This window comes from Daktulosphaira vitifoliae, unplaced genomic scaffold (genome assembly GCF_025091365.1).
Source record: "Daktulosphaira vitifoliae isolate Bord-2020 unplaced genomic scaffold, ASM2509136v1 Scaffold_3, whole genome shotgun sequence".
NCBI classification, from domain to species: domain Eukaryota; kingdom Metazoa; phylum Arthropoda; class Insecta; order Hemiptera; family Phylloxeridae; genus Daktulosphaira; species Daktulosphaira vitifoliae.
The window spans coordinates 39,103,572-39,116,836 of NW_026099574.1; the positions used below are offsets into that span (position 1 = coordinate 39,103,572).

At 24.1% G+C, this 13,265-nt stretch overlaps 1 protein-coding gene across 1 annotated transcript in view; it reads right to left on the reverse strand.

Moving 5' to 3' along the window:
- Window positions 1–11,139: 11,139 nt before the first annotated feature.
- The window catches only part of LOC126902149 (serpin B4-like), an 18,440-nt gene continuing 16,314 nt past the window's right edge, over window positions 11,140–13,265 (reverse strand). The window contains exons 11-14 of the mRNA XM_050679175.1: window positions 12,507–12,715; window positions 12,261–12,446; window positions 11,806–11,950; window positions 11,140–11,647 (exon numbers count right to left, since the gene is read on the reverse strand). Of these exons, the coding sequence (XP_050535132.1) occupies window positions 11,502–11,647; window positions 11,806–11,950; window positions 12,261–12,446; window positions 12,507–12,715 (686 nt within the window). The 3' untranslated portion in view covers window positions 11,140–11,501. The remainder of the gene's footprint in view (window positions 11,648–11,805; window positions 11,951–12,260; window positions 12,447–12,506; window positions 12,716–13,265) is intronic.

Here is a 13,265-nt window from a genome sequence, read left to right on the forward strand (position 1 = left end):
ATGAATTTTTCTTAATACTTATCAACTTAAATACATAAATATGACGGTAATTACATAGAACTATTTTTGTAAATACTGGTATAAACATATTCTATTTTGTTCGACCTTTTGAATGATAAAATACTGATAACTTTTAAACATCTAAAAACTTTCATTTTTATCGTTATTTGTTCCATTAAAAAAAACTACAATTTATTAATTAAAATTTGAATACTAAAAACATATTTGATGTACATTAATTAATACAATAAATTGTTCCGAGGAAATGATAGTGTTTGGTATTTGTAATCTTGTTGAGTTTAAATGGAATATATTTGTTGTACAAATCAATACATTTTTGCAAGTCGTATTAATCCATTTAACGTAATTTGAAGAGACCATTGATTTGTGAAAGAGTTAGAATAGAAATCGTATATTAAAAATACAGGAATGCTGTTTAAACAATCCTTGGAAACAAATAATAAAAATTTATGTTACAAAATTACCATTACAAACTCGTCTTAAAAAAATACAAATTTGTACGAGTTTTTTTGTAATGTTTAAGCCAAAATATTGTAAGCGTTATATTATAAGGCTTTGTGATAAATTGAAAAAATTATTTCATTTTCTAAAATTTTCCAAGATTTTTAAATATGTAAAAATTTAATTCATAAGTGAACATATTTAATATTTAATATGTAATATTTATTTTTATTATAATTTTTTTTTAACAGATATATTTTACTGGCGTGATAACAAGTAATTACAAATTAATGATATAATTTTTTTCCGTATATCCCTCAAGACGAAACCTATTATAATTCTAAAATACTTGTAACCTGTCTCTAGGAGTTTATAAATACTCTATTCAAATTTTAAAAAAAGGTCATGGCATAGTTAGGACATATACAGATTGTTCAGTAAGTTAGGAAACAGTTAAATTGTTACAAACAATGAGTACAATAGAAATTCGTTTCCTTATTTACTGAACACCCTGTATATAGTTTTCAGTAAGTAAGGAAATGTGTATCTATTATTATCATTGTTTGTAACAATTTACCTGTTTTCTTATTTACTGAACACTTTGTATGATATATTATTACATATATTTATTGTTAGTTTTATACTTAAGAATATTTTATTGTATGAAAATGATTGTAATATGATAGTGATTAAAATCACCATCATAAAAGGAGTTATTGAGTTATTCCAAAGAAACACCAACCAGGGCATGACAACGTTATAAATAACATTAATAATAACAAATGTTGGTAAAATGTAATCAAAACCCAAAAATATGTGATATCAGTAAACGTAAAATATTGTTTAATATAATGCAACTTATAACATAAATTTTATTAACATAATATTAAAACAAAAATAACATTTTCAAACATATACAAAAAATTCCATGTAAAATAAAAGTAATTATTTACTTATATTAAGAACTGTTTATGGTAGTGAATGAGTTTCAAAAATTTTCAATGTTAAACGATAAAAATGATTCACGTTTTAATACTAAAAATGGTAAACATAAATATTATAAAGTGTTTAAATTATGATTACCATTAAATTCAATTATAAAAAAACGTTATAATATCTTGAAAAATTAAACTAAGAAAATATTATTCGACCCTTGACATAAACTCTTATTTCCTATATTAAATCCTGATTACAATTTTTATGATCTATAATTATAATACGTGATAAAATTTTTATTTTAGTGATTATATTTAATATGAAATTATGAAATATAAAAAAATAGTTGTATAATTAGTCCTCACTATGGCAAAAATGTATTAAAATTATAAAGAGTGTTCAGTAAGTAAGGAAACAGGTCAGTTGTTACAAATAATGAGAACAATATAAAATCTTTTCCTTACTTTTTAAACATGCTATGCAAATTGATGTACAAAAAAAAATTCCGGATTTCCAAAACGTTTAAAAAAGTTCATTTTTATATAAACACGATATTTTAAAATCCCCTCTGTAAATGGACAGAGTTCCCATATAATATACTTAATAGAAGGAAAATATCTATGGTATTTATAATACAAATATTTGTTTTTTTCATTTATTTTTCTAAAGTTTTTGATAGTTTGTATTAAACCAAAAAATGTATATCCATAATAACCTTAACGTTTAAAATGTGTATTTACGTTTTTAATAAGTTTTATGGTTTTAATGGAGTGGTTATGTGTTCATAGATGTTCAGCCACAGGAGATTTATCACTTCTTAATCTTTTTTATATTTCTTTATGTTTTTTAAACCTGACTCCTAAATTTCTTAATAATAAATTTTTGTCCTAAATAATATTTGTTATGTGGGACAATTGAGAAGAAATGTAAGGGTTAAAAGAACACTTAAGAAACATTAAAAATCATGTCACTAGGTGATAAGTTTACTAGTGTTATACAAGAGTTTTTTTTCGGTCGGTGTATCAGTATGTGTTTGGCGTTGATAATAGTGACATTATTGACAAAATATGAATACATGATTTTTTAGTAATTTTTTGTGGCTTTTAAATATTATTTTAAATTAATATTTAAAAAGGGCTTTATGCAAAAAGACCTTATCCTTAACTTTAAACTTTCGAAAAAATAAAAAACTTTTGATTTGTTTTAGAGTACATAAATATATATTTTTTTATTTTAAATCATATTAGCCAAAAGTGATCAATTTATATAATTATATTAAAAAAAAAAAAATTAATAGAGATANGTGATCAATTTATATAATTATATTAAAAAAAAAAAAATTAATAGAGATATTGATTTAGATAATACATAAATATTCTATTATTTACATGCTTTGACCTACTTGTTTTATAAAAAAAAATCAATCTGATATTCGTATGGAATGAGTAATTAATTAATGTAATTAAACATTTATTTTATAGTGGTTAAATAATCAATAATTCTACAAGAATTCATTTATAAAAGAAATTGTGTATAACACACACAGAGGCGCTAAGACAATTTTTATTGTGGGGGTCATTTTACTATTTTTGAATGATTATACTAATACCTTTCATATATACGTTTATGAACACGCACAGATTTTAGCTTCGATGCGAAGCTGAGAAGGTATTAATTTTACCATGATGTGTTTATTTTTTTTTTTTTTTTTTTTTTTTTTTGTGTCTGTCACTACTTTTTCTCAGCTCTCACTGGACCGATTTCTTTTAACAATACGTCAAAAGATCACAAATTGTATCTAGTTGAAGACATTACCCTTAAAAATTTAAAAATTTTCCCTCGTTCCCCGCAAATGGGGGAAATATCCAAAAAAATTACAAATTTAAAAATCGACAAATTTTGTCATTTTTTTCACTTTTTTTTCTTAAAACTTCCATAACTTTTTCAAAAATCAACAAATCAACATAATTTTTTTTTAAACTAAAACCTTAGATATTTTCCTTTCATTTGATATAATTTTTTTGAAAATTTAACACTTAACCTGCTCATGGGGGGGGATTTAAAATTGCAACTTTTTTACAAAAACTAACTTTTTCAACTTAATTTTTGAAAATGTTCCGGAAATACTGCGTCCTTTAAACATATATCAAATTAAAGCTTATTTTATGTACTATAAAATGAAAAAAAAAAATTTGTCCCGACACTTTATCTTCTGCATGTAAACGGTTGCCGTAGTTAAAAAAACACTATTTTTGTGTTAAAATTTTCGATTTTCAATTTTTAATTTTCAACTTAAAAATGCTATAACTTTTCGAAAAATGCATGTATCAGCACAATTTTTTTTTTTCTAAATACATTATAAGTACATCTTCCATTTGACATACTTTTTATTAAAATTAGACAATTTCCCCTTATATAGGGGGGGTTCAAACTTTGAAACATTGTATAAAAAATAGAACTTTTTCAACTGAACTTTTGAAAATGTTCCGGAAATACTGCGTCCTTTAAACATATATCAAATTAAAGCTTTTTTTATGTACTATAAAATGAAAAAAAAAAATTTGTCCCGACACCTTATCTTCTATGTGCAAATGGCTGTCGAAATTATAAAAAAAATGTAATATTTGCGATAAAAATCACCTTTTATAACGATGTTTTTTGTACTTAAAACTGCCATAACTTTTTCAAATATTAACTAATCAAAATAATATTTCTTTATATTGAAACCTTAGGTAATTTTCTTTCATTTGATATCATTTTTTTTTGAAAATCTAACACTTATTCTGCTCACAGGGGGGATTTAAAATAGCAACTTTTTTACAAAAACTAACTTTTTCAACTTAATTTTTGAAAATGTTCCGGAAATACTGCGTCCTTTAAACATATATCAAATTAAAGCTTATTTTATGTACTACTAAATGAAAAAAAAAAATTTGTCCCGACGACCTATCTTCTATGCGCAAAAGGCTACCGTATTTAAAAATATGCTATTTTTTATTAAAATTCTAGGTTTTGTATTTTATTTTATTTTAAAATATTTTATTAGGGGAATAAACTGACTTTCATGAATATTATATAATTTCATTGACATAGAATAAAGTTCATAAGACATATGATATTATACTTATTAACATTTTTTACTTTTTTAAAGTCGAAAAAGTAATTTTTAAATTTGAGTTAGCTTAAATAGCCAATTTTATCATGCAACAAAAATCAACGAATAGTTGCCGAATGGGTAACACCTTGATCTTTAACGCCTAGGGTACGAGGTTCAAATCCGTTTGTGGCTTCTAAAATTTTGCATTTTTTTTTTGAGTTAGAATAGAATTTTCAAATCATTTGATATTTATCTCATTTAGATTCAATAATTTCAATAAATATAAAGGATCTTATCACTATAGTCTCCCCTCGTGAGAAGAAATTGATATTCATGTTAATATTATTTTACTATGTGGTTCTTTTTCTGGCTACGATTTATTTTGCCAACCCTCACTAGACCTACTTTTTTCAACGATACGTCAAATGATTCATTTAAGTTTATGATATTTAAGTTAATGATTAGTTTAAGTTATTACTCTTAAAAATCAAAAAAATATTCCTTATTCAAATAAAAAGTAGCTTAACTAGATTTGTCCATACAAACAATTAAAATCATTAATTTTTAATATTCTTAAATTATTTATTGTCGAATTAAATTTGATATGATAAAAGTATTCAACTACAAAAGTAAATAATTTTACTTTATAATTTATTAATTTTTTAACTCTATTTCTGTGTGCTACTACCAGTCTATAATATGCCAAATTTTTTAGTAATATTTTGCTATATAAATCATAAATTTAAAAAAAAAATGATTTTTAGTTTCACCTGAAGTTAACGATGGAGTTTTACAATTATAATTATATTTTTGATAATATGCTCAATTGAGTAAATCTTTTTAACTACTTTGGTTTGATTGGTTCATTTAATTAAAGTAAATTATTAAAATTAATTAAGTTCTGAATATTTCAATTGCAGAATTTTTTTAAACACCAAAAGTTATTAGGATATGATTACTATTCTTTCTATTTCAGTTATCTATTACGATAAAAATGTAAAAAAATCGAATTTTTCTGACAAATGTACTGTAATTAGTAATTATAAAATTTCCAGATTGCATATTAATCTTAAAAATTTCATTTTTTTCAATTTAATAATGTCAATTTCAAACTTGCAAGTTGAACTATAAGTTATGGTAACAAATTCATTTTTTAGCTTCGATGCGAAGCTGAGAAGGTATTTTTCATTAAAACTTTCACTTTAAAAGACAATAAAAAATAGGTTCAAAATGATTACCTTTAACATATTAAAAATCAAAATCAGTATTAATTTAATACAATTTTTTTTGTTCTTAATTATTTTTTTTTATATGTAAATACTTATTTTTTAATAATAAGTAATAATATTAAAACTTAGAAGTAATAGAAAAAGTTTAATTGCACATTTGAAAACATCACGAAAAGTTTATTTAGAAAAGTATATTTTTTTTCTGATGAAAGTTCCTTTTGTTTAGTGTATTTATTCATAAGTAACAAAATTTTTTTATTAAAAAGTATTGCATAAATTCCTTTAAATTTGTATACGCATTAAAAGTATATGAATATACAACTCCTTTTTATTTTTATAATATCTCCGTAAAAATTACAATATTATATTATTGAATACCACTTTCATACTCAATTTAATTACTGTAATTATTATGTATTCATATATTATAGTTATAAATCGGGGTAAAATTAAGGGAATAAGTGTTATTGTTGTTTTTGAAATAATCTACCAATTTCATTTTTTTCTATTTAATAATATTTATTTCAAACTTGCAAGTTGAGTTAAAAGTTATGGTAATAAATTCATTTTTTTTTTATTAAAACTTTCACTTTAAAGAACAAAAAGAAGTAGGTTCAAAATGATTACTTTTAACATATTAAAAATCAATAATAATTTGAAAATAATTAATTATAAAAATTATATAATATATAATTAAAATAATTACTAATCTGGATATAATTAAGGAAATAGGAGTTGATGTTGGGTTGGGTTGGTTACATTTTTAACTTTATAATGCTATAACTCATTGAAAAGTGTACGAATCAACACAATTTTTTTATGAGAAATAATATTTTTTAATAATCCCTTTTTCATTCGACATACTTTATCTTAATCAGGGTATTAATAAGAAACTAGCAGATAATGTAGCTTTTGTAATTATCCACCAATTTCTTAGAATTAAACACTATCTACTGATTTGCATCGAAGCGTTTCTTATGATAGTGATTTTAATCACTGTCAGATTAAATCTATACTGGACCCAACTATGCAACATCCCCACTATGCCGCGACTCCACTGTGCTGGTTTTTTATTATTAATTAAATTACCAATGTTCTACGACGAAATCATATCATATTTATTTAATATTAAGGTCAGGTGGTAACATGACTTTAATATTTAATAAACACGTCTACGTAACTGCGCAGACCTGCATTAAAACATGGATTTACAATTATTTTAATTTAATATAAATTAATTAATAGTTATACCTCCAAGTAGATTTCACAATTAATTAAAAAAATTTTAATGAAAAATAAAATAATACCTAATCGCATAAATAATTACTGCAATAATTATATTTAATTGTTCAATAATATTATATTGTTAGTATACAATGTCATCGGTGTAGTATTTCATTTTAAATTTAATTATATGTTTTGGTTTAAAAAATGTAGTTAAAATACCATAGCATTAGGAAAAAAATTGTTGTATGTAATTGCATATTTATGAATAAATAATAATAAAGCTGAGAAAAGTTTTTTTACCTTTGGAACTTGAGCATCCCAGTTCTAAACACTACATGCGACTATGCTTGTACATAACATGGCACTCATGTTATTTTATTTTATCAAAAACTTGTGCCTACAATTATACACGTTAATATTATATGCAATATTATTTATTTCTATGTATATTTTTTACTGTACGGTTATTCAATTCGAAAAGAACTTTAGAGATATTAAAAAGAATTTAATTTTCATGTTACTAAAAAATGTTAGTATACCATAATTTATTTAATTTTTGGATCAACGGAGGGAAGTAAAAGTCTCACACAAGTCTTTATCAGATTCGCCTACGTAGGGTCAATTTATATCAAATCATCTAAAGTGGTCGCGCGACCATTTAAAATTTTTTTGAAATTTCACGCATGAGTTGCTTAATATTTAAATAAAAAAAATGTTCAAAAAATAATTTCAGATTAAAATAGATTTATAATCTTTATTGTCTATGTGGGTTTTACTCCGAAGAGATTCACCTACAACCGTTATCAGTTAGGTGATATTTGCCGGGCATGGAAGTGTCAGTGAGCGAGCAGCGACAAGTCGGTCCACGGTCACCGTGTCTTCAAACGGAACACCAGCACCGGACAACCAAATCATCCATACCGTTCGTTTTTGGTTTGCACTAACCTCGGGCACTCTGATAAGGCCGCCGCTACTATCCAAGCCACTTCGTATTATGTTATACGCGACCTCCAGTGTATCTCCCACTGGGAAATGTAATATTATATTTTTACTTATAATATTACCATATAATATGATGTTATCATTTGTACATGTATGTCACATATTATAGATTATACAAGATCACCAAAACATTGTTCTCTTATTTAAAATACAAAATAACCATTTAATAATGCGAAAAAATCTCCCTCTTGTAGAAATTATTAAGTAACGCCTACACACGGGGCCCTCATTACAATTAACCAATTAGAATAGAAAACCTCAGCTTCCAGGATCACGGTAGAGATCGCTGGGTTACCCCCTTCAGACTATAAAAAGCCATTTTTCCCCGTCTAAACCAGTTGATTCGGCGATTTTTAAAGACACAAAATCTACGACACTCTACTCAAGATTTCACTCTCCGGGACTTAGTCAATTTTTTAATTGATTTGAACTTAGAATATTTTTTTAAAAAAAAATAAATAACACTTAAAAATTTTAAAGTGAATTTTGTTTTGGTAAATCTTTTGAATTGATTAATTTGTTTATTAAATAATAATGTCTTATTTTTATTGTTGTGGAAATAAATATCAAATAATATTTTAAATATTATATTTTTTAAATTATTTTATTTTAATAATAAATCAAACCCAGCTCTAAATTTTATTTAATAACAAAAATCTATTGTAAGCTTTTCTTATTAGGTAGCTAGTCTCGTTGCTAATGTCTTTGTTTTTACAAACATTGCGCCGGCAAACAACGCAGAGAAACTTACGAGTATATTTGCAATGTTTAATTTTTGTCTTGGTGATTATTGTGCCGCATCCTTTCGAGGTGCTATCTAGCGCCGGGACACATTGGGCCACCACAATTTCGCCTTGGTAAATTTTTTACATAGATATAAATATTTCTGAATTTTGTTTTGGCCCGGCCAGAGGAAAATTTAAGAAATATTGGTGTCGATCGCTCAATAAAATATATTCTCTAAAAAAAGTACTTGTTTAACAGACGTAAAAAATGTCAATAAGTAAAAGAATTAAAATTATATTTATAATAACATATAGAGTGTTTAGAATCATTTACAAGTAAGATCAGTCGTAGAATTTGTGTAATTAAATCTTATTATTTAAAATTTTGATTAGTTTTTGTAAGTAATTATATGGGCTATATGACGTATAGTGTAAATCGTATATGTAGTGCATTTAATACCAAAATCGACATTGGATTATTTGAAATATTATTGCATTACACAGGACGTAAGGTAAGTACAATTTAATCTAATTCAATTGGAATCTCCAACAATTTATTGCGTAATAAACTATTAATACAAATTAAATAGTAAAATTAATAATTAGTAAGAGAAACAATTAATGTGTAAATCATATAATAAATATTATAGACGAGACATTTAATTTTAATTATAATTTAATAATAAAAATCACATAATTTATATTATATAATTATAACCATTTATTTATTTATATATTATTTAATTATTTACTTATAATACTATCAAATTTATTTCTTTTCTTTCTTTTTATTTTTGGTTTATTACAGAAAGGCCGGTAGGCGCCAGGGCCATTGATTTATGATCTGTCAAAATTTTGAAATTGCAAAATACCCGTATTTCTTAAAAGTATCCTTGAAAACTACGTATTATTACTTAAGACTTGAACATTTCATCATTTTTTCATCATGAAGTCTTCTAACATGTCCAATAATTAACAATAGTATTTTTAAGTAATTTTGGGGAAGGTTTTGTTTTTGTAAAAAAACGACATTTTTAAAATTAAATTAATAATGGCATACAATTTTTTTCAATAACATCATATTAACATTATTCAATATTATAATTTAATTATGTTTTAAAGTTTTTTTGTACTTTGTCCTTTTTTTAATAGCACAAGTATAAAAAAGTTCAATACTCGAAAATAACGATTTTTGGGCAACATTAATTGTTTTTTAATACTTTCATAGAAAATTCACACGATATTGTTACATATGTAGAATTTCTATGGAAAAGATTTCATCTTTGGCATTTTACCGAAACCGATATAAAATTAGCTTTCAAAAATTCTTTTTTTTAAATTTATTATGTTGTAAATTATTACAAAAACTCAATGTTTTATCATTTTTATGACAGAGATTTTATTAGTAATTAAATTGGTTTAAAAGTATAGTTCATTGTTGTAAAATTTATGACATATGGGATGTATTATGCAATTTAGTTGCGATAATATAAATTTTTCATCACAATGTAATCCGTGATGATATACTTTATCTAATCGCGGTAAATGACACAAACAGAAATATGTAGTTATAAATGTTTATATTTAGATGTGTTATTGATTTATTTAGTTTTTCTTTTATGGCTCACTATTAGTTTCCTCTCTAAAAGGCTAGTAATATACATAACGAATAGTTTTAACTTGCAAGCAAAATATAACGTATATTATCATGTTTAGTTTGTCTCATTAAAATTTTAATTTAATACGGCGGATTTATCATTGTTAAATATATAACTCTTTATTTGTACATATTATCTTTAGAATTGTTTAGATGTAACTACACCCAGAGAAAAACCTCGATCTATATAATAAATTCATTGTTCAATTTGATAAATATATCATTACTATTGAATCTATGATATATTTATCAATATGATAATTTTTTTTCTTGTATTGAACAATAATTATTCATAAGAATAATTATTATGTTCGTATTAATAAAACATTATCATAAACCCTTGATAAAATTTATCTATCAAAATTGATTGACGTTTTTCTTTGGGTGTATATATTTATTATATTTTGATTAATGAATTTTTCAATAGGGAAATATTTAAAAGAAAAATGCCATAATATCAAAGTTAAAATTTTTACCATAGAAAGTTAAAATGTGTAACAATAGTGTGTGAATATTTTATGATTTAAATTTCAGTCCCACAGGAGAAAAACTCAGTTGCCTAAAAATCGTTATTTTCGAAATTTGAACATTTTTATACTTACTACTAAAAAAAAGCCAAGGTACAAAAAAACTTAAAAACATAATTAAATTATAATATTGAATAATGTTAATATGATGTAAGAAAAATCACGCAATTTAAAAAAAGAGCAATCACTCTGGATGATTTGATATGGATTGGCTCTTTACGAATATTCATGTAATAATATAAGTTTTATTCATTAATAAAAGATGAACTATAAGAAAATTTTTACTGTGATAAAAAAGTTTTATTTGGTACAAAATATTTATTTTTGTATACATAATAAAAATATGGACTATATATTTGAATTGACAAAATATTAAAAAATAAACATTTCAGTATGTGGTGTCAGTCAATCATAGGCGTAAAGTAAATTTACGTAAAATATTCGAGGGGATAAATTGATATTTTTTCTCATACTAATTTTTTTTATTTATAAAAATACATATAATTTTTTCAATTTTTGGGGGCAGAGGATCAGAGAGAGGGCATAGGGGAATCCTCTTTCCGATTTACGCCTATGGTGATAATACAACATACAAATGTTTATTAACAAAATATTTAATTACAATTTTCGAAACGTATTTTATTCATTTATAATTGGTTTTTTTACTCTTCCAACAAATAAAACATTATTATTATCATTCATTATTATGAAAATAAAAGGGTGATCCGCATGAAAGTTTACTTCTTGTTCTCTAGGTCCACTTTTTAATGTATTTATGAATATACCTAAACATTTTAATTATATAAATTAAATATAATAAATAACATACAAGCTAATTAAAAAAAATAAGGAAGTTACAAAATAATTCGATAAAAACGTATTCATCTGCATAATACCCATACAAATTCTATCTAACATATTGCGAATTTGTATAATGCATTACCTGTTGCAGCTGCGGCTTCAGTTCCTTTCTCGTTAACTTCGACATAGGCTTTATGTAATACTTCACTAACATACATATGGTCTTCAGGAAATTCAGATATTCTAGAAAAATTCGCTGTACGAGTAAACATTGATGAGCAACCAAGCTGTAATAAATAAAACAAAATTATTTTTTTAGTATCTACAATCAGCTTATATTTACAAAAAACTGTATGTTGTAGAGGATTCATTACGCTTTGACAGAACAAATTTGCTATTTAGGACCTTTGTGTATTGAGTTATATGTAGGTGTTTAATAATTAAGAAACGAGTATCTTTTGTTCTCACCTTTTGTAACAATTGACCCGTTTCCTTACTTATTAAACACTTTGTATTTGAATTTATAAATAATTTTAATAATAAAAAAATATAATTAAAAATAATTTTTAATAGAATAAATTTGTGTTTAAAATTTACTTGTTTTAATACAATTTGTAGGTCGATTGATTGTTCAAACTTGAATTTGGGCAGTTTAACGTTTACATTAGGATATGTTGTCATAGGTATAATTTCTCTAAGCTTTATTTTTGATAAATTATTTTCTAAGTTATGTAATCCGTCCTTAGCATCAGGTAGTAAAATAATCATTTTAAATTTTTCATTCTGAAAAAATATTTTCAAATGATGTTCATTACGCTAAACTTAAAAAATTTAAATTAACACTTTGTAAGGTAACATAAGCATTGAATAATTAATTTCACTGTCGTGATAGTATTGCAATTTCTTATACAGCCTCATCATTTGTACGTTAAATATTTCAGTTGTGGTTAAATAAAATGATTCTTTTTTAACGCTCTTAAATTCATATAACCAGTCTGATTTAAAATGTATTGCATTAGCTAGCACTAAAGATGTTCTTTCATCAAAAGAATCTGTAAATTACAAATAAGAATAAATGAATGTCCATATGTTATCAACAGGGTTTTAAATTTTCACGAAGTTTATTTTTAGTTCATTTTAATGAAATGCATTATGTTTAAAATGCTCATATTAACTAATATATGTATAAATTTTGAATAAATAGAATGTGTATATAGTACGAGTGAAGTGCACACACCAATATATGCTAAACTATTATTTTATGTTAAATGGGCTTTAGCCACGAACTAAAGGCCTTTAACGAAAATGTCTAAGTAAAGCGACAAAGAATCTGTAATAATCACGTTTTTAATCAAATATTGACTTGGACCATTTTTGAATGAAGCGATTCATTTGTATAACTAAAATATACCAACTGAAATTTGTGTTCGTATTTATTTTACTTAAATTTTGCATTTAATCATATAATTTAAATTGTTTGAATCTACTGTGATTCATCAAAATTCATAGAACAAAAAACATATGATAAACTTTTGTAGTTATCAGATTCAAGAATAACTTACATTAACCGAGTCTTTTTTTTTTTTTTTTTTTTTTTTTTTT